The 25,813-nt window shown below is 53.6% G+C and overlaps 7 protein-coding genes across 7 annotated transcripts; 3 read left to right on the top strand and 4 right to left on the bottom strand.

The window, feature by feature from the left end:
* Nucleotides 1-1,232: 1,232 nt before the first annotated feature.
* On the top strand, nt 1,233-2,133 carry CORC01_10464 (uncharacterized protein; the record flags this gene model as incomplete). Its single annotated transcript, XM_022622092.1, has 2 exons — nt 1,233-1,518; nt 1,577-2,133. 2 exons carry the CDS (start codon nt 1,233-1,235, stop codon nt 2,131-2,133), a joined length of 843 nt encoding a protein of 280 aa, XP_022471382.1.
* Nucleotides 2,134-3,538: 1,405 nt separating this feature from the next.
* CORC01_10463 (alpha-1,3-mannosyltransferase CMT1) lies at nt 3,539-4,915 on the bottom strand (the record flags this gene model as incomplete). The annotated part of the gene is made up of 2 exons (XM_022622091.1): nt 3,539-4,722; nt 4,777-4,915. 2 exons carry the CDS (start codon nt 4,913-4,915, stop codon nt 3,539-3,541), a joined length of 1,323 nt encoding a protein of 440 aa, XP_022471381.1.
* Nucleotides 4,916-8,004: 3,089 nt separating this feature from the next.
* On the bottom strand, nt 8,005-10,438 carry CORC01_10462 (ABC transporter; the record flags this gene model as incomplete). Its single annotated transcript, XM_022622090.1, has 5 exons — nt 8,005-9,562; nt 9,613-9,805; nt 9,854-10,069; nt 10,121-10,289; nt 10,349-10,438. The coding sequence occupies 5 exons, from the start codon at nt 10,436-10,438 to the stop codon at nt 8,005-8,007; spliced, it is 2,226 nt and encodes a 741-aa protein (XP_022471380.1).
* A 708-nt stretch (nt 10,439-11,146) lies between these two features.
* On the bottom strand, nt 11,147-12,444 carry CORC01_10461 (SET domain-containing protein 5; the record flags this gene model as incomplete). Its single annotated transcript, XM_022622089.1, has 2 exons — nt 11,147-12,012; nt 12,129-12,444. The coding sequence occupies 2 exons, from the start codon at nt 12,442-12,444 to the stop codon at nt 11,147-11,149; spliced, it is 1,182 nt and encodes a 393-aa protein (XP_022471379.1).
* A 3,046-nt stretch (nt 12,445-15,490) lies between these two features.
* CORC01_10460 (uncharacterized protein) lies at nt 15,491-16,876 on the bottom strand (the record flags this gene model as incomplete). The annotated part of the gene is made up of 4 exons (XM_022622088.1): nt 15,491-15,704; nt 15,931-16,010; nt 16,205-16,388; nt 16,704-16,876. 4 exons carry the CDS (start codon nt 16,874-16,876, stop codon nt 15,491-15,493), a joined length of 651 nt encoding a protein of 216 aa, XP_022471378.1.
* A 3,101-nt stretch (nt 16,877-19,977) lies between these two features.
* On the top strand, nt 19,978-23,105 carry CORC01_10459 (OPT oligopeptide transporter; the record flags this gene model as incomplete). The annotated part of the gene is made up of 2 exons (XM_022622087.1): nt 19,978-22,151; nt 22,202-23,105. The coding sequence occupies 2 exons, from the start codon at nt 19,978-19,980 to the stop codon at nt 23,103-23,105; spliced, it is 3,078 nt and encodes a 1,025-aa protein (XP_022471377.1).
* A 1,292-nt stretch (nt 23,106-24,397) lies between these two features.
* CORC01_10458 (acetyltransferase) lies at nt 24,398-25,066 on the top strand (the record flags this gene model as incomplete). The annotated part of the gene is made up of 1 exon (XM_022622086.1): nt 24,398-25,066. One exon carries the CDS (start codon nt 24,398-24,400, stop codon nt 25,064-25,066), a length of 669 nt encoding a protein of 222 aa, XP_022471376.1.
* Nucleotides 25,067-25,813: the final 747 nt, after the last annotated feature.

Here is a 25,813-nt window from a genome sequence, read left to right as displayed (position 1 = left end):
TCCTGGGTGCAGATTTCCAGCCGTTGGTCTTTCCTCTTCGGTCTCTTGGCGACTCTAAATGTCTCTCTCCGTCTCCCTCACTCCCTGTCAGTGCCTGGCCTGCCCTCCGACGCGACAAGCCTCCCTGCTGCTGGTTCTCTGCTGCTTGCCTCCGTGCCTCCTTCCAGGGCCCCCGGCACCCTCGTTCGGTGGAATCGTGGAGGCATCGGAGAAGGGCCGCTGTAGCTGCAGTCTGTACTACCTATGTATTCGCAAGGTACGAATAGACTTCCATGTCGATGCTGTTGACCGATGGCAACGCCGCGGCGGTCAACGATGTTGGGACCGTTGTTGCGGTGCCACCAAGTTTGTGAGCAACTATTCGCATCCATATCTCTAGTTCTATATGGAGTACGGATACTCCGTACGCATAAACGACCACCGGTTCATCCCCTTTTCTGTTCACTTGAGACGCCGCCAACGGGCCAGTGCCACCCTCTCCAAACAGTTCCAAACATGCGCAGCCACACAACACCACCACCACTGGCACCTCGTCCACCTTGCTGGCTTGAGGCACCAACAACCCCGGGACGGTCTGTTCACCGACCACTGGCTGCGCTGAGAAGGCTCTGACCCGAAGCGCTTCCCAAGCCAGGGTCGTCCGTGGCTGGCCCTGTCGGCCAAGCGACTCCAAGTGGTTGCGGCCCAGGCAAATAAAATTAAAAGGAGAATCCTCTCTGTCTCTCGCCCAGTCTGTTCTGCACCAGGCTCGCTACCACTTACCTAGGCGTGCTAGTGTACCTTACTGTTAGTGTTGGCAACGCTCTGCTGAACCGTGCGACCCCTCGCCTGTCCCGACTCATCCCCATGTCCTGATCCCCCGTCTCGCGACTCGACTCCCACTCTTTCTCCCCACTTCATCTCCAGTCTTTTCGCTGTCCCTCGCTCTGCCTCTGTCTTTCTCCCGCAACTCCCTTTGCATCGTCGCGCGCTTTTTAGGTCAGGCCCCTCCAGCCCAGTCACTCTTTTGCCTCTTCGTCACGTTCCCACATCAGAGTATTCGTCTTCTCTCGCTCGTCGATACTCTCGTCCTCTGTCGTCGATTCACTCGTTCCGCCGGCTTGCGCTCCCTCTCACCACACCACTGCCGTCGATTCTATTGTAATTCGAAAATTTTCAAGACTTTAATCAACCGATTTCCCGGTCGAACCATTTCAATCGCTACCCCCCGGCATACCCGCACTCGCAACGCAATGCATATCCGCTCGCTCGCCTCTGTGGCCTTTGTGGCCTTCGCCGCCCAGGCTTTCGCGCAACAGACCAAGGTCTTCAAGCGCAGCATCACTACTGGAAGGGATTTGGGTCTCATGCGCCGCGCCGACGACGGTTACCAACCCGCTGATGAAGTCTGCAACAAGGGTGGTAACACCTGCGCCGAGGCCTGCGGAAACGGTTATGAGCAGTGCAAGTCCACGGATCAGGCTGTCCACTGCTTCAACCCGGCCGCCGGCGAGACATGCTGCTCAACCACCAGCGGAAGTGAGTCGATTTCTCATACAACACGGCCTGCATCTTCAATACTAACATTGTCGGTTAGACTCCTGCTTGGCCTCTTTCTATTGCACACACAGCAGCAACACGGATACGACCTGCTGCCCCAACGGCATGAACTTAGGCGACTGCGCCGCCAATCACGGCGTTAGCGGTGCCCTCACCTCCGATCCCCCGGTTGTAGCGAGCACCTCTGTTCCTCCCACCACCACCAGCAAGAGTAGCACCGTTCCCCCCACCACCAGCTCGACGCCGGCACCGCCCACCACCACCTCGTCCTCGATTGTTATTGTCACCACCAGCAGCACTCCCGCCCCTTCTTCCACCCTCGCCTCCTCCACGTCCGAGGTCCCTAGCACTACCGAGCTCACCGCCGAGATCTCAACCACCTTTGCTCCTAGCGCTGGCACCAGCACAGCCTTCGCCTCAAGCAACGGCACCACCTTGGCCACGACGTCGACTCGCTCTAGCGCGAGGAGTACCGTTTTCCCTTCGTCGGCAACTACCCCGGCGTCCGCCCCCAACCAAAACGCCGGAAGTAGCAACGGGCCCGCCGGCATGGCCGTCCTTCTCGGTGCTGCCTTCGCTGCTGCCCTGCTCTGAGAATGTGCGACTCGCCCATTTGGAAGCGCTGGCCATGTGTTGACTTAATACGTTGCGCACGCATCACTTGTCAACACTAGGTCAGTGTGCCATGTGTCACGAGCGTAATGAATCGAAGCAGCGAGCGGCATTGTGAAGGGGTCCTCGTGCTCTGTTGGGATGTTAATGTTGGCCGGGTCTCCCTGATGCTTATGATCCTCCACCTGATCACTCGAAATGTACGGAGCGGCTTGATGAACCTTATTATTTGTTTATTTTGCGATGGTGTTTCTGGATACGAAGAAGATAGGAGACACGAAGAAAAAGATGGATGGTTTGGAGATTTGGATTCGATCAGCGCTTATATCCCGTTTCTGTTTTTTTGGTGAACGGCACATTTTCTTTTTGGCTGTTCACCCGTACTTACGATTCCCCCTCTTGGGCGAGCCTGCGAGACCTATATACTCCCAGCTCGATTGACACCCAAAGTATCATAAAGCTTAATATCCCTCTGGGAAAACAATAACATCACGACATTGCACGCAGCCATGGCTTGACTTTCTTATTGGTTTTCCTGCTTTTTCATTGCATGTTCACGAGATATCTTTCTACGTCGTGCCGTGCAGACCTCTCATCATATCTACATGCCTTTGGGTAGTCCTGATCTCCCTTTTAAACTGAGTGGTGTCGAGAAAGTGGAATCAATCTCGGTTGCCAAGTCGGAATTCTGCGGGGACGGACGGATGCCAAGATGGACCGCGGCGGGACATCCGAGAATTCAACATGAGTGAAATTGCCCCACGGCGCGTCCGCACCCGAGTTGCGGGGGCCCATTGCGGGGGCCGAAAGAAGAAGTTTCGCCGGTCCGGTCCGGCTTTCGATGCCGAGCACGGGATACTACGATACGCCGAGGGGGGGGGGTTGTTACCCTATGCCCGACCACCTAGTGCTATCGGTGCCTGCAGTCAGCGTCAGCGAGTGTGTGTGTGTGCGCGCGCGTGTACCTTGCCACCTTGCATCGCACCAAGATTTCTACGAGACAGCGGTTGGTTCCACGCATGCGCGACATGCAACGGCGTTCCGCAGCAAGGGACTGACCCCTACAGTGCCTTGATACCGATTGGGCCATATGTGGCTTGTCGATCCAATAACCAGCCTCTTTCTTCAACGATGTCGTTCTAGACTCCAAGGATTGAGTTACCACAGTAATCCCGCACAGAGTTTGGATATTTGCACATCTACTCCAGGAATCAGCACTGTCAGATATCGAGGGCAAAGAGTTCAAGAATGTTTGATATTAGCGCCTGCTATTCCAAAATACTATGCGACTGGGTATCATGTTTGACGCTCTCTACAATGACGATTCCACCGTTTCCCCCATGGCGCCTTATCCGATGCGCTTATACACACTACGGCCTTGGCCACCTCACAGCCCCTCATTCCATGGCCGCCAGAATTGGTTTCTAAATGTCGGCATACACTTGACCATTGCCGGCGGCTCCTCTTGCCAATTAATCTTCGGCGGCTCCCCGTTATTCTCTGCGACAGTCCAAGCCGATGCAAAACCCCTCTCTTCTTTGATTTGTCTTCCATCCTTGACATTGTATGCCAAGCTGACGCTCGGTATGACCGCAATCTTGCCATGGCCTAGCTTCCACAAATCCTTGCATAGCAGTGTCGGCTCGCCAGTGTGGCATTCGCCTTGGTATGACCTCCGGAAGTCGAGCTTCTTGTTCAGGAACGGCTCGCCAGTCACCGCGATGCCTCCGTTCCAGCACGCGAATACCTGCAACGGCTTACGACTCAGGTAGCGATCCTGGGAGTAAGGGTGATTCCAAAACATGTTGACCACGTCACTCCACTGTTCTCCCTTTGGTGTTCTGTCAGGTATCGGCAAAAAGGTGTCGCCATTGATGGCTCGTGAAATCCACGAGTCGTAAAAGGATGGTTCTCCATTATGCGGCGCGAATCGGAGGAAGTGGTAATCCATCGCGCAGGTCATATCAGCTCCTTGTATCTGCTTCTGGTATGCCAGCTCTAGGATGTCCTCGGTGCATGCAGCAACGTCGTTGAGAAATATGATTGTCGCCTTCGGGTCGTAGGCATCGGCCTCTGCCATCATGGGCTCCAGTGCTAGATTTCTCAGCTTCGCGAGCTTTCCGATGCGGTCTCCGCTGTGGGAGTCGATGCTGCTCGTCTGTAGGTGATAAGAAACTCCCATCTGGTCGAGGTGAGATTTCAGGCGGTACAGTGTCTCGTATGTGCCGTCGGTCGAAATGCCCTCAACTATGGAGAGGGCACAGTTCTCAGGCCCAATGATATTCATTGCTTCCAGAACAGCTCCTATCAACTGAGGCAGCAGGTCTCTGACTTGGCGCAAGTCGATCGCGAAAAAATAGTGTCTCTTGTCCATATTCATAGTTGGCCGAAGGACTTGGTAGCGAGTGACGTTTGGCGCAGGGCAGTTCACGATAGGAAAGCCGCCATTCTTGGGGTCCAGAATCGCCTGGACATACTGACTTGCTTCGCCAAACTTGTCTGGACGACCTTCATAGAGGGCTGGTTGGACCCAGTTGGGCGAAGAGTCGTTCATCCAGCTGCCGCCATACTCTGTAGCTGTTTCAGTACTCTACGGTGACAAGAAGGAAGGTTGGCGTGACTTACGTTCTGCTGTCCAAGGTATTACAAAGTATTGGACCAAGGGTTGGTGGAAGAGTAAAAAGAACCCCGTGATCAGAATGAAAACGATAATGGCGATGAAGGGCGTCCGAAGGCGCCTCGGATTATGAAAGTTCGCAATCATGGTGTATGTACAGTGGGTGTTTGACGAAATCGCAATGTACTGAATCAAGTTTGGCTAACTGAAGAGTGTCGACGGCATACAAATGACCTTCAGATCTGGCAGCAGCAATTATAACAATAGGATTGACGACAGTTGCCAAGCGGGATATGGACGCAAGCTAACGAGACCGGATCGAGCGAATATGCAGATTGTTGACTCCGACGCAGGGAAAGAGTAGATGCCAAGGTCAAGAATGACGGAAGAGAAAATTAAGGCGGGAGGAGGGGCTACAAGCTCATATCAGGTCCCGGTGGGTAGGAGCACTGACAAAAGCTAAAGCAAAGGTAACCTGGAAGGCTGGTCGAAACGTAAAGCCGATATTTCGTTCTTTCTGTGTCTTGGTCGGAACTCTCGGCCACCCTGCAGCAACAAGTAAAGGTTATTGCATGAGAGTAAAACAGAAAGGACGGGTGTTCGGTTATTGAGTTCTGCGTAGGCAAGATAAGCGTGACCATGAGCAAGCAGCTCACATGGCCGAGATTGGTCAATGTTGCTGAGAGAGAGAAGCAGTTCCCGCCGAGATCCGTATAAAATGTGTTTAGGACAAGAGACGGAGCCCGAGCGATGCGAGGCGCAGCGATCCTAGAGTCGGGAGCAACCAGGATCTGGGCTGGGATAGGAGGAATGTGGAAAGGTATCGAGCGAGAGGTAAGGGGAAACGAGATGGGAGGTTAAAAGAAAGCCAGCAAAGCACCTGCCTTGATACCGACGGACGGGGAGCACCTGCTTTAGTTTATGTTCTACAGCACGCACACGCGCACGGAGAAAGAAGGCGGAGACTGAGGAGGCTCCAGGAGTCCAGGTCCTCCTCGGGCGGGCCAAGTGATGTACCGGTATGTGCCGGCTGTGTCTGGTATGTGTCAACTTTGCAGGTTGCGCCTCCCACCGTGACACTGCACATGTACTCCGTACCTGACGTACCTGACGTATCCAAAAAGGTACACACATCCCCATGGAAGGCAACAATGGGCTGAGCTCGCCCTACCCGGATGCACATCCACCATTGAAGGATGTCCACGAACAAGGGAGGAACGGATCCAGTTCCGACGCTGCAATTTGATAATGACCCGTCGATTGCCCACATGGGAATCCTTCCATGCCAGGTACTCTGCCCACTCATCCAGCTTTTCCTTTTTGTATTTGGCCTTTTTTCTCTCTTTCTCACCGCAACGCTGAACAATGCTGTGTGTACGTCTCTTCTGCGCTGTGTCCTGCCACAGTCATTGCTCCGGAGCCGGAGACATGTGGCAGGAATGCGTTCTGTTGAGGCAAGGCAGAGAGAGAGAGAGTACACGGTTCGCAAAGTTCCACGTCCCGTCACGGCATGTTTCACCTCCGGCTCTCACTTGCTCGCAGCCTAGGTACCTACACTAGGTACCTCGCCAAGTAAACAATGAGAACAAACGGCAGCATTTGCGATATCCATGAGGGAATGTTCTGATTTGCAAATTCGTTCTTAAGACAACATCTCTGGTCAATATTCCGGATCAAGTCCCTGAGTTCAAAAGTGGGAGATTCCCCAGTGTAACCCTAGAAGAGCAAGGTGGCCACCCAAGGCAGCTAGCTCGCTCATTGCAGCTAACTCTTTTATACAGCGGCAACATCGCCCGGCCAAGCCCCTGGGACACGCATCGGTCCTCGGAGAGGTATTTGTCGGCTTGGACAAGTTACAACTTGCTGTATTGGAACTCTGTCCAGCTGTTTCGTGCCCACTCTCGACACCTCAGTTCCGCAAACAAAGTGCGCGACGAGGTCTCAGACACACTGCGCATACAAACTCAACCCAATCAAAACATCGGCTCACCATGAGGCACTGGTCCAGCCAAACACAATTGTTTCCACCCACCCGTCTGTGCCTCTTCACATGGGCCAAGCCTGGAGTTCTGTCTCCGCCAATGCCGCAGTGCGCCAATGCACGCTCCTATCCGGTCTTGTACATTTGGCTTTCTTCCGGGATCGACCACGGGCTGAAGGTGCCGATCCTCCCGCCCACAATCTCCCGAGGTTGCAGCGGAAGCACCTGCAAGCATGTCTCTTTTTTTCTTCCTTTTTTTTCTGTCTTTCTTGGGGCCTCCTAGCTACCTCAAGAAAAATGCTGCAAAATAGGTAGCACAGGTAGCAGGCAGAGTCATGACGTCCCCTGCTATACAAGCACAACTTCTTCTATCAATCCAAACCGATCCTTGTCCCGTCTGCCGAACCACCAGGCGGCATTAACCAGCCATCGACGCGACACCGATCTGCTTTCATCCACGCTTTTTCTGACGAACTCGCAGGCCTGTCGAGTTTCCCCAGCAAAGCCCATGTCCAGTTCGGCTTGACTTGCTCAAACCAAGGTAGCAGTCTTCGACAATTGAGGGCGGGCCTTGCGCCCTTTTGACAGACAGGGTACCTGGTTTCTTTCTCTCCCTCCTAAGGTACCTTATGGAAGGAGTCGAGGGGTGACGTTGAGCTTTGAGGCGCCGCCCCAATTTCGCCGCAGCCACTATCCCGACCCGACTGAATGGGCCGGCGCAGGCGGCAATGAATCGACTTACACACCCGAAAATAGCGTCCTTCCCTGTTGGCTCTGCCAAAATCAAGCGAGTGAGTACTTTGTTCTTTGACGCGATAAATGCGCAACGACACCATCTTTGGACGCTTTTGCAAATCTCCCACCGCGGGTTAATATGCGGTCGGACTGCTCATTGGACTCGTCGAGTCTTCGGCTTTCAGTTTTGCTGGACGGACTGGAGGGCCCGACATTTCATGCGAATGAAGCTAAAAAAAAAAACATGAGCTGGACAGTGGAAACTTGTACCCGACGCGCGGATTCCGGAACCCCCACATAGACGACGAACTACTGTGTACTAGTGTAGAGGAGTACCGGGCGGGTCAAGCCTGACTCGCCGGTCCAATCGACTGGCCCAGTAATCTTCTGCCTTGGATACAAGCTTTTGCCAATGCACCACATCTACACACCAATTTATTTCATTGCAACTCACTCGATCGCTGGGACTTTGGTCGCTGTGCTTGATTTCGGTCGGGTCATGTTGGATCTGGGCAATTTTCTATGAATTGAGCAGTTTCGTCACCCTCTTCGCAACGCTTTCCTCGAATTCGGTCACGCCATCCTCTAGGCGCGTCATGTTTCCTTGTCTCAACTTGTATACCAGCCGTCTTCTGGTTGTCCGCTTTTCCCCCTCATCTTCTTCGCTGTCAGAGTCTTCGACGAGGCCCTCAATTGCCCCGCGCATGAACCACCGATCGTGACTGACGAGCACCACTGCACCCTCCCAGTCACGAAGTGCCTCACGCATAGCCGTGACAGTCTCGTAGTCGAGATGAGTAGTCACTTCATCAAGGATGAGACAGTGTGGCCTCCGCCAGAGAAGACGGGCGAGCTCGCATCGCACCAGCTGCCCTCCCGATAGCTTCCCAAGTGGTATATCGGAAGCAACTCGACCAGGCAGGCCGAGGCTGCCCAGAATGCCGCGGACTTGGCCCTCATCCAATTCCCCGGCAACTTCCTCAGCGAGCATCGACAACGCCGTCAAAGAAGAATCAGCTCGACCCATTGCTTGCAAACCATCAACCGCATGCTGCGAGTAATATCCCAGCTTCAGCCGCGGGTGCGTTGTCACCGTCCCCGATGTGGGTTTCGTCTCGTCGACTAGTAATTTTACCAAAGTCGACTTGCCGGCACCGTTCAATCCGAGGATACCGACTCGGTCGCCCATGTGAACGGACAGGTTTACATCCTGCAATACGATTGGTGCCGCCAGCTTTGTTTTCACCAAAGTCGGATAACGAAATGTCGCATTGTCTACCGATATGAGAGGCCCAGGGAATCGGAGGTCTAGAGGTTCCGGCAAGATGAAGCTCACTGGTCGTTCATCCTGTGGAACGTCTATTTCCGCGCGGGCTGACAAATGGAAACCAGTAAGGTCACGGTTGAGCTTGAAGCGGCCGCCTTTGGCGCTGACCGTGAGACCCCATCGGTCGTCAAGTTTCTTCTGGCGGGATTTGGCCTGCCGCAGCTTGTTTTGGTCGTCACTGGCCTTGCCTGCTTTTAGGTTGTTGGAAATGCTTTGCTGGATGTGCGCTTTCTGCTTGTCTTGGGCATCCTTCATCTTGGTCAACCAAAGCTTACGTTCCGACTGTGATGCCTCGTATGTTGGAAGGTCACCATGGAAGTACGTCAGCCCCTTTTCCTTTAGTATTAGGAGGTCGCTGCATAAGGTGATGAAGTCTCTATCGTGAGATACGAGGATGAGCGTCGGGGCTTCGTCTACGTCTTGAAGGGACCCGAGGTACCGCTGAAGCCATATGATGCCAAGAAGGTCAAGAAAGTTTGTGGGTTCATCCAAGATGAGGATGTCGGTCTCCTGGAGCAACGACACACAGAGCGCGGTTCGCATCCGCCACCCGCCAGAAAGACTGGTTACGGGTTTGGACATGTAGGCCTCGGAGAATCCCAGACCTTTCAAGATGCGCTTGGCTTTGGACTCGGTCTCGGCTACTTTGGACGGCTCAACTAGCAGCTGGAGGTCTGCGAGCATGTCTAATGCCTCCTGTGTCTCGCTCTTGATAGATTCGGCCGAAATCTGGTCTTGCGGCTGTTCGACTCTAGCTTTTGGGTCAGCTACCTCGATATTGAATCGGAAGGGCCCACGTACAGAGATTGAGACTCGGCGACCTTTTTCTCAAAGGCCTTTAAAGCTTTGCGTGCCGCCAGACCGCGATCCCCGCTACGCAATCTTGCATTTTTGTCGACTTGAAAGAGGTGCTTCTGATTTCTCTCATGAAGAAGAGCGCGAATCGCCCGTACCGAGCCAAAAGAGTCTGTGCTATTGATGCCATCGGACAGAACTACGCTATCAGTCAAAGTTCGATCTCAGGGGAAAGATAAGGGCAAACCTTTGATTTCTTGCTCAACATCCGATCGTGCAGTCGCCTGTTCAATAACGTGCTCCAATACCGTACGGCCTTGGACGGAGCCATCCACTACAGTCGAGGCGTCATCGGGGCGCACATCCGAGTCGGTGTCACTGATGCTCGTTTGCTGAAGAAGAGAAATCCTAGTCTCCTCGGGTATGCCGGGAATCAGCTTCTCGGCGATGGCTCTGAGAAGTGCTTGACGCTGTCAATTGTTTGAGCGAGTGAAGAAAGTTCTTGAGTACTTACTCGACTTGCCTGAACCATTTCTTCCGACGAGCGCGTATCGCTGGCCGGCCTTCAGACGCAGCTTGGCGTCAACCAGGATCTCGGTCCCCTCGCTCCGGGCTTTGGACTTGCCCTTGGCACCGGATCTCCCAGCCGAGGTGACGGTGATGTTGAGGCCATCAATGTCTAGCTGCGAGATACTGGTTAGATTGTCTGCGCGCTCACTCTTGGCAAAGCCCTGAAGATTACTTCTCGATAGTCTGCTGTCTGAATATTGAAGCGCGTCTGTTTGCTAGTGCAGAGGATCGTGGCCACGGACTCGGACGCTATCGACGTCATCGCTGGGACTTTTTGGTCGGACAGCGGTTGAACCAAACGAAGGGGCCACCAATGTGTTGGAAGCAAAGCAAAGCAAAGAAAAGAAAAAAACGTTTACGAAATGAATTGTCTTCGATGCTGTGCCTCAAATTTGAGGTGCCAGGGGGATTAATCTCATTATACTTGGTATTCGGTTTGGTTTCTGGCCTGTGCCAAGACTATCTTATCCGCCTCCGGTGCTCATGCTACTTTCCAAGCACGTTTACCACCATGACGGAAGGGGAAGCTCGTCTCGCGTGTACTCGGGTGGCGTTACACTCTTTTCCCTGCAGCAGAAGTGACTGCGAGGTACGTACCTCATCTCGTCCTGGCTGTCCTGGAAGTTACGGTTAGGGTGCCGGCCTGGCTTGCCTTGGTGTTCTCGACCTCCTCCGCACAGAGTGACTCACGCCGAACACTGGACGGAGCCCTTTGAGACGCCCGGTCGGATCTGCCGGGTCCCACCCAGCCAAGGAGATGATGGGCCACCGCCGTACGGTAAGGTAGCCAGGGCTGCGGAGTGGTCTCTCCATCTCTCCCCCCGTTTTGGTTTTCGGCCGCGTCACAACGGCCGGAGTGACTCAACCGCTGGCCCGACTCGCGACCCTGCCCTGGTGCCGAATTGGCTCGATTCCCAATCGTAGGCGGCCTGCTACGACGCCCATGAATTTCCATCCGGAATACGCGCCTTCACAATAAGGGAAGCGACTCCAAAAACTCCCTCGTCTCCCTCGCATAAACCGACTCCTCATCAACAATCTCGTGCATCTTCAACTCCTTGCGCGCCCACTTCCTCGCCGCCCCATACTTGCCCAATCTTGACGCCGCGTACGAAGCGTACTTGTACGCCTTGTCCAGGTAATCCACCAACCCGATCTCCTCAACGAGACTCACGAGCCGCTCGGCGTCAGGCAACACATCGCCGCCAAACGCATCGCTCCCTAATTCCCGCTCAATCAACCCCATCAACCGCTTCATCTCGATTCTCTGCTTGTCGTCGTTCCGCGCAACGCACGCCTGGCAATCGCACGTGAACCCCCACTGCGCAAGCCTTGCCCGTCGCGCGTCCGTGTCCTGCACCAGGGGCGCGTAGGTGATTGTCACCTCCTCGCCGGGCTCGATATCCCGACCCGCCCAGATGATGCGCCGTCCGCCTACGGAGGCGGCGCCCGCGTTGGGACGGCAGGCGTGGTTGAGCTTCGCTATGCGCGGGAAGATGCCGATGGCGCCGGTGCCCATGGTGAAGCCGTTTGTGCGAAAGATGAGGGCTTCCCTGCTGATCCCGTGGTCGGCGCCGTCGGGTGCGCGGTGTTCCGGGCACGAGAGGTAGGCTGCGCGGGCCGTAGCGTTCAGCTGGGCAAAGGCTTCGTCAACGGCGGAGGCGATAGCGGCAAAGGCGAAGCCGTGGCCTGGTATCAGGCGGCCCGGTTCGACTGTGAAGAGGGGCGTCTCGTCTATGATGCGGGTACCGAGGGGGATTTTGGCGAGGGCGAAGATGCCGAGGCCTTTTCCTGGCGAGGGGCGGACTTGCCAGAGACCGTCTGCTGATTTGAGATCTATTTGTGATGTGTGAGTGAGTTTGAGGTAAGGTGAGAGTACGAGTGTGAGGTGAGGTGAGAGTGTGAGTGTGAGGTAAAGTGTGATGAGGTGAAGTTGATTGTGAAGGACGTACTTGTTCCAAAGCGAACGCGGGCTTCTTCTGAATCGCCTAATCCTTCGGGTATGACGCCCTCATCGGCGAGGGCCAAGTCTTTTGTGGCTAGGATCCCGTACTGAAAAGTTTCCTTCTTGTTGCTCTGCGATGGTGAGAATGTCAACGGGTTCGAGGCGCATACACGATCCTTAAGCTGCGCGTCGTCGTCGGTCGTCAAGCCGGCGTCGTGGGCGCTGATGTCGTCGTCGCAGCTGCCATCGCATGCAAGCGCGCCGGCCGGATGGTGTGCCGCCGCTGCGATGTACAGCCACACAGCGATATCGAACAGTCTCATAGTGATTTCTTTTTGAACCAAGTTTTGTGTCTTGCTTTTGCTGATTCTTTGTCTGCTATTTTGGGACAGCGACACGCGCATGCCACGCCGAAGTTCAGATGAAGAAATTCGTTTTGTTATTGATTGTATTTTGTAGTGTCTGTGGCCTTCCTACGAATTCACGAACATTTAGCGCCAGTGCTGTACGTCCTGACATTTGTTCTTCAATTGATGCCAGGGGAATGGGAAGAAGGGGTGGGATGAACAGGCTGCGTTACGGGGGACAGAGCAAAGTCGAAACAGATCTGCCGTCGCAGGATCGTGTCAACACGGGTTCGGAGCGTTCAAGGGGGCGATGCTGAAACAGAAACAAGCAGCATAGTTGACTAATCCTCCACCCCTTCTGGATACCTTTTTGAAAGAGGGTTTTTGGTGCCTTTTTGGTAAAACGGTACGTTACTCATGAAAATCATTGTCAGATGCTTGCGAAATTTGGTTTAATTTTATTTTGGGCTGTGTCGCTTGATAATGAGGTGGAATCAAATTCAGGGTAAGATGAGGTAGAGAGAACAGGAAAGCATCCGGCATTGTGTTTACCTCGGGGTGGCAGTCAGTCAGGGGTCAAGTTCTGTTTCATTTCCCTTGTTCTTGCTGGGCTCGATTTCTGGTGCTTTCCGACTGGCGAAATTCTCCCGCAATAAGATGGCTTGAAACAGCTGTGGACGCTGGCAGTCAGTCTGCTAGGTAGGCTCATTGTGGCCTTTTCTTCAGATAACGGACTTGAAGTAGGATGTTTTTTTTCTTCCGCAGGTGACGAGGTTATTGAGCACTAGGGGCCATTGAAAAGGTTAGGAAAATGACTTCGAGGCGTTCTGCTTTCGAACGTGAGGCGGCGAATGTTCCAATTTTGAATGTCCCGCCGTCTTCCGTCGATGAAAAATGTCCAAACCGCACGCGACGTCGGTGATCAGCGGTGTTCCGGCGTCCTTCGTGGTGTCCAGCGGACCCATACACCCGGCATCCGGGGCCGAAATCATCGCCGTGACCGGAGACGTGTTCGCCACAAATGACAAGGCCCGAGCGAAATTGAATCGTTTCGACTTCTAATGGTCTATAGACGCTGCGCCTACAAGTCGGTGGAATGCTGCTTCTTGAGGAGCATGCGCGATTTACTTGAATTACCTACCTTACCTACCAATCTGTGTGAGGCTGTGTACCGTTGCACTGCAAACTATGAAGTTCTACACCCGCAATTTAGGTCTTTTCACTTGTATTCAATCTCATTATGTATCTACATTATTCACCGATCGAGGTTATCGTATTGGACAATCCGTCACGGACAGCTTTTATTGTATTGTATTCATCATGAACTTCCATGCTCTTCCAAGCACGGTGGATTTTTCAAATGCCCATGTACCTTCTGTCGATATCGTTGCTTCCTTTCTTTTCGTAACCAAACGCTTCTGTAGTACCAATCTTCCATATCCAGTTTCTTCCATGGTTTATTCACTCTTACTTCATACAGATACAGCACCGTCACTCGGCCCCTCTCCCAAAGTCGTGGATTTCTCCTCACAATGTGTTCTACACTGCACCTCTTTCTTCACCTTCTCTCTGTGCCGTTGCAATTTTCTTTCGTCGAGGGAAGACATACACAAAGACAAGGTCGATGAAACCGAAGGCCTTCAAGAATAATCACAATGATAAGAGCCCCGTATAATAATCGTCCTTTTTCTCCAATGCTAAGATAGATAACGACGCCCGACGCCACTATCGCATGAGAGGCCGCTGTGGGCGGGTACTCGCAGGATAGCTTGCCTAGGAAGTGGTGAGGAGACCGCGTTGGTGTTGCTTGGGGGCAGGTTGCCCGCCGGCGTCTGCATGCGGTGATGGGCATTCCGCCCGCGACACCAAGATCCCACTCCATTACTCCTCCACCGGCCTTTCGTGGCAACAAAAAACCCTGAAGAATGGCTTAGGAAGCTAGAAGCACGTTTTGACCTGGTGAGGCGGGTCACGGCACCGGGTGCGCGGGTGTGTCGAGGTTGAGATCTCCGGACCTCGGCAAACCAGTGTTAAAAGCAGGGATGCGATAGTCTGGTTCAGGTATATACGGTGGCAAGTCTCAAGGTAGTATAAATCTTTGAGCGAAATACAAAAGTCTCTTCATTTCATGGGATGTCGCAAAGAAAGTGGTGGTGTTGTGGGAAAGACGGACGCGATGCAGCATGGTGTTGACTTAATCGGCAAATGTCAAAGTTGATTCTCTTCTCGACAGGCCAATGTCCCAGAGTTCACTCTCAGCCCGCCATTGGCTTTGAGGTCTTCCTGGCAGCCGAGGGCTGACGGGGCAAGCAGTTCTCACTGTTACTATTTCGTCATCTTCCAGATGGACTGAGTTTGCCGTCTCCTGATGTAGTAGCAAGTGGGTGTGATTACTGCGATGGAAAATCACTCTCGGATCTCTTTTCTCTGAAGCCAATTCCGTAGAATCTGCTTGGTATTGATGCAAGACTGAGGCAGAATTGGTAGGAACAGCCGACAGCCGTCACCTACTTCTAGTCACCCAGCCTGGCTATTTGAACATATTACCATCCGCAATTTTTCATGTAATTTACCGAACAGATGGAAACGGGCCTCGCTAGCCACGATCGGAAATAGAATATATTGCATAGGCCAGTTGGTTGGTCTACTCGCGGCTCTAAGAACAACGAGAGAAGTGTGGGGGAATGCAGTGAGTAATTTCGCCTCTTGAGCACTACGTTCCAATTTTCTAGCAGAACCCGCTTGCAATGCTGTTGCAGTCATTTTTGTCTTCTCGAAAATTGAACTTACGTCCTATCAGCTTCATTGACAACTGGATGGCTCCGCAAACACAGGCAAGATACATTCTGGATCCTTGGAACCGTGGACGCGGTTCGAGACAGCTCCGTTGATACGCAGCTTCTGGTCGTATAGTGATAGCTTACTGCTGGGCAATGCGTTCCCTAGCTCAACGGAATAAGCTCCGGACATTAACCGTGACGACCTTTTCGGTTAGAATTGCGAAAGGCAACCCTCAGTTCTCTTAGTTCTGGAGCCTCGTTGTAATGATCTGGTAGGTCACTTTCGGCTGGCCAATGACTTCCTTCTGTGCCGTTCTAATGACGCAAGCGTCCAGCACCAGAGGAAGATGTTGCGAGGCAACTCCCATGACTTGGACATGTAACCGGATGTCATTCAGACTCATGATCATGAGACTTGCCTGTAGAGTAGCCTCGCAGATCAACCTTACGCGCTCACTTGTTGCTGCGACTTCTGCAGTCGTACAGGTCATGGGTTATGTCAAGGAACAATCGAATTAGAGATCTGTATAATGGAAAACCAAAATCCGCAACCTCTTCCAGTCATGAATTGCCGTAGACCCTGCCGTGGATTGTCGAAAAGTACTGACCGATCAAAGCTGTTGAATTGTATTCCGAGTACCATGTTGAGAGATCTGGGATAAGAAACCTGGTCAGAGCTTACACAGCACAAGGGGAAGCAAGCCATTGAGTGCATCCGCTCCCTGAAGTGGCCAGTACATCAAGTCGGCATACAGAGTACCACTGCGAAGTCGGGTTCAGTAACGAATCAGAAGCCACACATTCCATACTCTCACTCATTGGTCATGTTTAAATCATCTTACGGCTGATGACGTCTTTCAAGAATAATCCTCGTCGAGCAAATTGGCCCCGGCCATTCGACGATTTGCCGTGTCCAATCCGGAGGCGGGCATTACCAACGATTCTTACCGCCCCACCGAAAGACGGGACTTGCTCCGGTTCCTCAGTGAGTTGTCAAACGGTCGACGGCCCCGCAGGAGCCCAGCCACCCCTCGGACGACGACGGTGAACCAGCCACATGGGTCCCGAGAGCCCGGCAGGAAGGCCAGCTCGTAAGCTTGCTTCTCGAGTCGACTGCAGTCAACGATGGAAAGACAGGATCTATGGCAAAGCTAGTACAACCTGTCGTTAGAGTACATGTGTTGAAGCATACAAGGAAGTTGGCATCCATGCATAGCTGCAATGCGGGTCATTGCCAGGATACGAATGTCGTGCAGACAACTACAACTACATGAGCTGAGCGGTGTAAGAAAGGTTGAGGCCTGGTGATGCGAGAGGTGACGCCGGGTGGCGACAAAAGTGTGGCAGTGGCGCGAGAGAATGTAACAACTCAGAGCGACGACATGCAAGAGCCCGGCACGCCGACTTTACTTCCTGAGCGGTCAAGACGCGGATGTAAAATAGAGGACGGACCACACTTGTCGAGGTCTCGAGGTCGTGATTCCAGTCTCGGTGTACTTCAGATGCTGACTTGCCTCCAGGTCCAAGGGTGGACGTGGTTCAAAAATCACCGACCAGTCTCTGCCGGGCCGGATCGGTGTGTAAGCCGGTGAATGTATCCGTAGGGCTTCTGTTGGTCGGGCCGACATTTGTGGGCAACAGGGGACAAAAGAAAGAAACAAACGGGAGAGGAAGTGCGGGCAGGGTTCATGGTTCGAGGCGCCGGCATTGTGATGGCAGATTTGGCAAACAGATTGGATACCCGCTCTAAGTGCATGCGCAAGCGATCGGTGTTTTCATTTCGAGTGAGCTGCGGGATACTCAGTGCCTTGGAAGCGGACAAGGACCGATTTGCACGAAGGGTAGTGACGCCGAATGCCAACAGGAGCGAAGAGTTGAGGACATGCTTAGTTCTAACAGAGGCTGAAAATGGCACGCAATCTCGCTGAGGGAGAAAAAACTTCGGGGCTGCGAAATAGGGTTTATGTGTGCAGCGACTGGCTGCCTCGCATTGTCATACGCAGTGGGGACGGATCTCGCTCAAGTGCACATGTCGTGCGAACGTGTGACCAAGCTTGTAGCGTTTGGCGTCTGGTTCCGTGGGTTGAAGGCGGATCGCGAAGTGCTTTGGCGCTTGTTAGCTCCCAGCTCCCACGCATCTGAGGACCAGGTTGTCGTAAGCGGTCGGTCTTTTTGATAGCCACGTTGGAAAAGAGAGTGAAGCCCATGGATGTCGAGGGAGAGTTTGCAAAGACACTTGATTCTGATGTTTCACGGTTGTCGAGTGGAGCTGAGTTGAGTTGTCGAGGTTCCGTACGTCGGCACCTCATTCAAACCAGGCCACCACACAAAGAGACAGATGGAGAAGGCAACTGCCAACTGCCAACTGTACCTCAGTCGATCTGCTGTCGTGGCTGTCGGTGCCTTGCACTGAAGGCAAGATGAGCAGCAGAAGGAAGGCGTGGAGGGCTTGGCACGGCCCTTGGTGTTTGATCTGCCCACCCAATGGAAGGCGCGGACCGACACGAGAATGGAACTGCTAACTTGGGCGCACTTATCTAATCATATCTTGTACTCTGTTCCTCACCTATCTCAGGTATCTGTACGGTATACCTACCTTGAGGTAGCTTTCTTTCCCTGTGTGCCTTTGTCCTCGTCTTTATTTATCCTTCGGTCCTTCGGGAAGCGTTACACCTTTTTGGTTCAGGCTTCAACAGGAGGCGCCTCAACCGGCCACTTCCACTTTCCAGCAACAGATCAACTCACGTTTGTCCAATATTTACGCACTGGTGACGCCGCAGTCCCTGGTCGCGCACGGCCATTGAAGGCACCACCATTTGACAGGGCTGCCCGGGACGACTACTATGAATCGGCCTAGCCAAGGCCCAGACGTCGATACGATACCGTGCTCTGCCCCAAATCCATGCTTCTTTCTTGATGGGCCATGCCATGGTGGATGCGAATCGATTTTTTAGAGTGGTGTCAACCCGCCATGTCCGCCTGGTGCTCCCATCCATCCGTCCATCCCCGCCAGAGATCTACGAGCTATTACTGGGAAAGGCGTACCAAGTAGGGACATGGGCTTCCGCTTCCCACCCGAGCCGTCAGTAGTTTCGACAATCCCAAAGTTTGACCTGGCCTTGGCTCTACCCGTAAGAATACAGATATTGGCATATTGCTCGTCCAGCTTGCTCGTACCGTGCGTCTCATCCTGCGGCCTCCGAGTCTCTGGGGCTGCCAGTCTGCCAGCCAGGCTACTCGTTGGATCGTCCTTCTGCAGACTGCAGGCTGCAGTGCGAGGCGAGCTGCAAGTCGCGGCAGCCTGGGATCGCCGCCAATCGACATTTCCCCCTTGGACAAGCCTATTGCTAAGACGGCAGCATAACCTTACCGTCACAACTCTTCCAATGAAACCCTGGCCTGGAGGAACTTCTGCTGTGCCTTGCTCTAGCTGCACCGAAGCCCGGTTCCTGAGGAACCACTCACCGTCGTCGGATTGGTAATGGCCATTATTTCTCACAATCCGCTGCTGGGCTCACCACAAGGTAGCTGACTTTGTACATGACGGTCGGCCGACGGCATATGGATTGAGATGAGGCAGGCAGACTGGGCCGTGGTGAAGGATCTAGATTGCATGCTTCCTGCTCTACCAAACTTCCTGCTACTGTATGCTTCTCTCCCCCTCCTAAAGCCCATCACAGTTCGTATCGTCACGGCCAAAACACCGCCGACTGTGGAGTATAGTCAGGAATGCTGCTCCATTTCGTACGGCACCGTCTCAAAGTGCACGGAAACTTGAAAGAAAGCGACGGGAATCCCTCCGCAGGCACACACTGACACACAGAATCGGATACAGGCACAGGGCACAAGCGCCAGGCCCCCAATCCATGTTCCAATAGAGCTGTCCTTGACTCCGTCTCCCACGGGCGGCATGGATTGGGCCGTGGGTAATAGCTGCGCCCGGGTCACTGGCTCTTCTGGGCAAGGCTAAACCCCCACGGCCAACTGTCATTCGTCCATCAGTCCGTGCCTCGTTTTTTCTCTCGCTTTCAACGCGCCAGCGAAATCCCATCTGCACCTCTTACGTTGCATCCTTCAGCCCATTCACACAACGTCCGTCATCCCTCGACATCCACCGCCGCTCGACACCGGTGTGGTTCCCGCTCCTTGAAGTTCCCACCGATCTGATTTCACCCTAAATCCGTTAGCGTTCCTTTCTTGGCCACCAAGCACCTTTCCCCCCATCTGCCAACCGAGACAAGCGGCCAATTGCCAAACACAACGCGGTACCACACCTTAGCTATCAAAAGGGAGAGGGAAGCAACAGCAAGACAGGCCAGTCCACATAACCAGAATCTCCCGCCTGCTGTCCCCGTTCAGGCTCCAGGCTCCAGGCTCCTGTTAAACCGTCCGAGTTGCGCCAACTTTGGCCAGCCAAAGCTCCGTGCCGTTCCGTAAGGCCAGCCGGCCACATCGCTCTCAGTCTCCTCTGTCTCTCTCTCACGCCCCCGACGACAGCCACCCCCACCAAGCTAACACTCCCACACCCACGCCCACGCCCACTCCCTCCAGACCAGTCCGCCGTGGTGCCCCCTCCATCCCTCCATCCAGAGCCCACGGTCAAGGTCCCTGGTCCACAGTCCACTCACACTACTCGCGCTTCCCTGCCGCCTCTGTTTCTGACCCGTCACTTGTTGCTTCTTCTTGCCTGTCCGGGCTACTGCCGCTGGCACTCGACTGGTGAGCAGCCATGAGCCAAAGAAGGGCATCCGGCCACAAAAGCAAGCCCAAGGCACCTTTGCTTTCCGACCCTGACACCGATACGGTTGCTTTGGCTCTAGAACCTTTGCCTCTTCTTGCTCCTGCAGACGGTCCCACAAACGACAGCCCTGCCGCTGCTGAAGCTGATGTTGCCAATCCTTCGAATACCTCGTCATCCGCCCAAACCGCCTCTGACCCATATAACACGACACACTACCCTCGATCTCGACCTTCAACGTTGCGGAGTCGACCTTCTACCCTTTCACACGCCTCCAGCGCCGGCGAACATGGTGACGATACGATCGAACCGAACCCACAATCTCCCGTCCCGCATCTAGACGACGGCATAATGCCCTCAAAACCTTCTCTCCTGCGCGCTACGCGCGACGATGCCCCTTCGTACGGTGCCGTCTCCCAAGACCCCAGCCGCAACGTATCACCCACAGGGAGTGATTCGAGGACGGGAAACGCACACCCGCTCCGATATGTCTCCGACACATCCAAATCAGCTTCCTCGAGATTCTCCAGCGGCTCAAGAAGGGAGAGCTCTCGGCTTTCCGAGGAGATGGACGCTGCCGCCCTTACAACCGGGCTGGAGGGGCGCTTTGGCGTGACCCAAGCCCCGGTGACGACAAACATGCTTGAGGATGCCAAGTCAGATGCGGCCGAGGATGAGGTGGACTACGACGACTACACGGGCAGCGAACCCGACGAGGATCCGGTTGACAATTCGCCTCACGAAGTCGTCCGCGCCTCGGTGCCACCGACGGATAATATAACCCTGTCCATCAATACCCCGCGGATGTGGACACTTTCGTTTTTGTTTTCGGTTCTAGGTTCTTCTACCAACTTGTTCTTTTCGCTACGATACCCCAGTGTTGCTATTACGCCCGTCATTGCCTTGCTGCTCGTCCACCCACTTGGTCTCTTGTGGGATTACGCCCTCAAATATCACAGCGATCCTCCGGAGGAATTTCTGGATGGTGTTCTCCAAACTGATGGCGAGAACCGTCCGCCGGCGAAACGGTCCCTGACCCGATTTCGTAGGTGGCTCGCGCAAGGGCGGTGGAATGAGAAGGAGCATACTTGCGTCTACGTGAGCAGCAATGTGTCGTTTGGATTCGCCTTCGCGACCGATGTCATTGTTGAGCAGTCCAGGTTTTACCACCAAGAAGCCACAATAACCTACCAAATACTCCTCACATTATCGACTCAAATCCTCGGATACGCCTTTGCCGGTCTCACGCGTCGATTCTTGGTGCGACCCAGCGGCATGATTTGGCCCGGTACTTTGATGTCAGCGGCCATGTTCGGGACGCTCCATAAGGAGGAGAACAGAATCGCAGACGGTTGGAGGATCTCGAGGTGGAAGTTCTTCTACCTCGTTTGGTTTGGTGGCTTCGCCTTCTACTTCCTTCCCGGTCTCCTGATGCCCTGCCTCAGCTACTTCAACGTCATCACTTGGTTTGCGCCGAAGAACGTAGTTGTTGCCAACCTCTTTGGCGTCGTTTCCGGTCTCGGATTGTTTCCCTTGACTTTTGACTGGGCCCAGGTCACCTATATTGGGTCTCCTCTCTTGGTCCCTTTTTGGGCTGCTATGAACGTTGTCGGTGGTCTTGTCATCGTCATGTGGCTCATTGCACCCATCGCCTACTACGCCAACGTCTTTTATTCATCCTACATGCCAATCCTGTCTTCTGCCGTATTCGACAACAAAGGCGAGGTTTACGATGTGAGCAAGATTCTGACCTCCGAATTTCTTTTCGACAAAGAGGCATACAGCAAGTACAGCCGGGTCTTCTTGCCCATCACATACGTGCTCAGCTATGGTGTTCAGTTTGCTGCCCTAGCGGCGCTCCTGACGCATACGGCTTGCTGGCACGGCAAGGACATGTGGCAAACGTGGAAGACGGCTATGGCGGAAGCTCGCAATGAAGGACAAGCAGTCTACCAGCCTGTCTCGGGCAGCTCCGAGCATATCAGACCTCAGCGATCATCCAGCAGCAACGGAGGTCTCTCAAGATCATCTTCCAACCTCGAAGGCATGATGTTCCGTGAAGATGTTCATTGCCGACTGATGAAGCGGTACAAGGATGCGCCGTTATCCTGGTATCTGGCGACATTTGTCACGATGCTGGCGGTGGGCATCTTCGTCGTTGAATAGTAAGAAGACCCCCTTCACTTGCTGAAATGACACTAGGCTAACAATCCAGTTACCCAATTCATCTTCCGTGGTATGGCTTGCTCATGTCACTGGGTATCTGTGCCATATTTTTCATCCCTAATGGCATCATCATGGCAGTGACCAACCAGCACAGCAGCATTTACTTGATCTGCCAACTCATTTGCGGTGCCGTGTTTCCTGGCCGCCCAATCGCAAACATGGTGTTTGTAACTTATGGCTACATCTCGTCAGCTCAGGGCATCAAGTTTGCCTCTGATCTCAAGCTTGGTCACTACATGAAGATTCCGCCCCGGATCATGTTTTCGGTGCAGATGGTGGCCACGATTGTGTCGTCCCTGACTCAAATTGGGGTTCTCAACTGGATGTTTGCCAACGTCAAGGGCATCTGCACGCCGGAGGCTGTCAATGGCTTCACGTGCCCGATCGCGAGGGTGCACTTCAACGGCTCCATTCTCTGGGGTGTGGTGGGACCGGGCGAGTTTTTCGGGCCGAACGCGACGTACCGCGGACTTGTGTGGTGCTTCCTCATCGGGGCCATCGCACCGATTCCCCTGTGGCTCTACGCACGCAAGAACAGACACAGCATTCTCCGAAAGATCAACCTCCCGGTTGTTTTTGGATCCATGGCGTGGATCCCGCCGGCGACGGGACTCAACTTCTCGGTGTGGGCGGTGGTTTGCTATGTGTTCAACTACCTGGTCAAGAGGAGAAAGAGCGCATGGTGGGCAAAGTACACCATGACCATGAGCGCGGCGTTGGACTCGAGTCTGGCATTCGGTATTGTCGTGGTTTTCTTCGGCTTCGTCTACCCCGGATACATGAAGGGCTTCAAATGGTGGGGCACGGAAGTATACAAACAAGGCTGCGATTGGCAGGCGTGCTCGTACAATACCGTGCCTGAAGGAGGGCATTTCGGCCCTGACAAGTGGTGATTGCTTTGACGATACGAAACGAAACGACTTCATGGTATCTATTTCACATATTTTTGGCATGGCAAGCGGGTGTGGGAACTGCATATTTTTGATTGCAAACACGGGATCCAAGAGATGGAGTTTTTTTCCCCTTGTTTTTCCCTTTTTTTTTTTTTACCTTTTTAACCATGCACCGGGATCCAAGTTTTGGAGATAATGAATCACGCATTTAGAGCAAGTCATAGAGAGAGATGTTGCATTGCGAAATTGATTCGAGATCATTTTGGGTCGCGGTTTACACCTTCCTCAAGTTGATTATTGCATTCCCACTAAATCATTGCTGAATGAGGGTGTGAGTCTTGATCTGAGTCACAGGTAGGGCCTATGACTCTTACCAACCGTAAGCTTCCTATGGGGGTCAAGTCCGTCAGGGCGGGCTTCAGACCGTGTGCCCCGCAACGAGCTGATTTTTGTCCGTGCCGGGTTACCACCGACCTTCTCGAAACGGATTGGAGTGGACGGGCCGGCATTTGGATCCTTCCGTGTTGCGCGGGTTCCAGGCCTCTGTCAGCGGCGTGCACCACAAGTCGGCGCAAGGAGTCCGAAAGGAAGGACGTTGAGAGGATTTGAACGCATGAGATTATGACTAGCGAATGAGTCAATCTGCAGTGTTGCAAACTAGGTTTAATTACGAATAGACTTTTGCGTTGTAAATGAGGCTAGGCGCTCCAGAAAGATTTGCGGCTTTTGCGAATCCAAGGAACCTTGCCTCGAGCTTCTCCTCGGTTGTTTGGCGATTTGGTGATTGCTGTTGGGGCCGATGTCAATTGCGACGTCCTATGGGAGTGGGTCCTGTCCTTTGACGGCGTCAGCACTGGGGAATTATGCGAAGGATGCGATATGCAGGGACTACCTTAGCAGTGTTTGGATAATCATGGATGTTGGCGGAGGGGTTAGAGGTTCAGAGGAGGAGGAGGAGGGGCATAAGGTAAGGTACGGAAACATGAAAGAAGATTTAAGAGGGCTCTGTAGGACGGAACCTGGGTTGTGAATGTTAGAAAAAGAGACAAGAGACAGCTTTCATCCCATTCAAGGTCACGTTTTCACCGTTACATCCCAACACTGGAAAACTCAATTCCTCCAACTCTCTCCATCGTTCATCTCATCTCAAAACGATCCAAGCCAAGCGTTACCGCAATCACTTGTCAGATCCACGTTGAATAAAAAACAAAACATTTCTTTACAAATCCAAGACACACATACAAGATAATATACGCCGTGTCTCCCAGAAGAAGACGAAAATCGCAAAAATCATGGCGCCAACGCAAGCAACTCACCTCCCCACGACGCTCCGCTCCCGCACCCACCCGATCCTTCTCCGCACCCTGGAGCCGTCGGATTTCGCCGCCGTCTCAGCTGTGCTATCGAACCCGGAGAACACGAAATACGACCCCCACGCTTCGGCCGTCTCACCCGAGGTGGCCAAGGTTGTGATTGAGCGCATGCGGGAGAGCGCTTCGGTGCCGAGCGTGCTCGACGAGGCGAGCGGCCGGGTAGCCAGTGGCCCGGGCAGGGTGAATCTGCTCGTCGTCCTTGTCGACAACGACGACGACGACGAGAAGGAGGAAGAGGAGGGGACTGTCATTGGGTTTGGCGGGTTTGGGTGTATCCAAGAGCACGAGGTGGACGGGAAGAAGGTGAGGGTTGGTGATGTTGGCGTAATGATTAACCCTACGTTCCGCGGACGGGGGTTCGCGACCGAGGCGATCCGGTTGGCTGTCGAGTGGGCTTTCACGAGTGTTGCGGAGGGCGGGCCGCAGTTTGATCGGGTGACGGCTACGATGCTCGAGAGGAATAAGCCGATGGTTGGGTTGATTGAGGGGAAGCTTGGATGGAAGGGGGTTGTGACGCCGGGCAAGGAAGGGGTGGAGGGGGATGGGGAGGTGTTATTTGAGGTTACCAAGGAGACTTGGAGGAAGTGATCTGCGTCCTGGGTGAGGCGGAGATGGTTATTGAAGAATTGTGAGGGCGCGCAGTGGGGGCGGGTCCCTTTGGGCCTGCGTCTTGGTCAGTTGTTGTTTGGAGCCCGATGTATGAAGGGATATGAGAGGTACCACAGTCGTAGTAGAATATGATCATAGATTTACTCTGGTCAGCGGCTAGATAATGTTCATTTATCTTCTTCCATATTGCTTGAGCAGCAACTCATGATTTGCATCGGGAGTCCTGCCTGAAGCAGATTGCCTCGGCCTCGACCAGCAGGATGGTTATATGGGTATGCTGCTAGGGCTGGATCCGGCATGGAAGAAGCTCTTATACGACTGAAAGCATCAGGGTCGACACGCTTGTGCCATCGTAGTGTCTTGAATACTAGGCGGAGGACCAAGCAGGGACGATGAAGATGTGTGTATGTGTGTGTGTGTGTGTGTGAGAGAGAGAGAGAGAGAGAGAGAGAGAGAGAGAGAGAGAGAGAGAGAGAGAGAGAGAGAGCAGGCGTAACATGCGCTCTGGTGATATACGTTGTGGTGTTGCGACGAAATCTCGACAACTTTGCTTTCTCATTTTCTCGCACGAAGCTTGGGTTGCTCAATTGCCGGCTGTGGAAAAACGTACGGGATTATCGACTTATCTCTACCATGATGCCTGCCCGGTAGCAAGGAGCACGTCGTCTGTCTGGTGTCATGAGGAATAATAGGCAGGAAAGCCAGGATGGTGGGCTTGGCAGCATT

This window comes from Colletotrichum orchidophilum (genome assembly GCF_001831195.1).
Source record: "Colletotrichum orchidophilum strain IMI 309357 chromosome Unknown Scaffold_104.1, whole genome shotgun sequence".
NCBI lineage: Eukaryota > Fungi > Ascomycota > Sordariomycetes > Glomerellales > Glomerellaceae > Colletotrichum > Colletotrichum orchidophilum.
The sequence above is the reverse complement of the archived record's forward strand: the minus strand, read 5'-3'. Positions and strand labels throughout refer to the sequence as shown.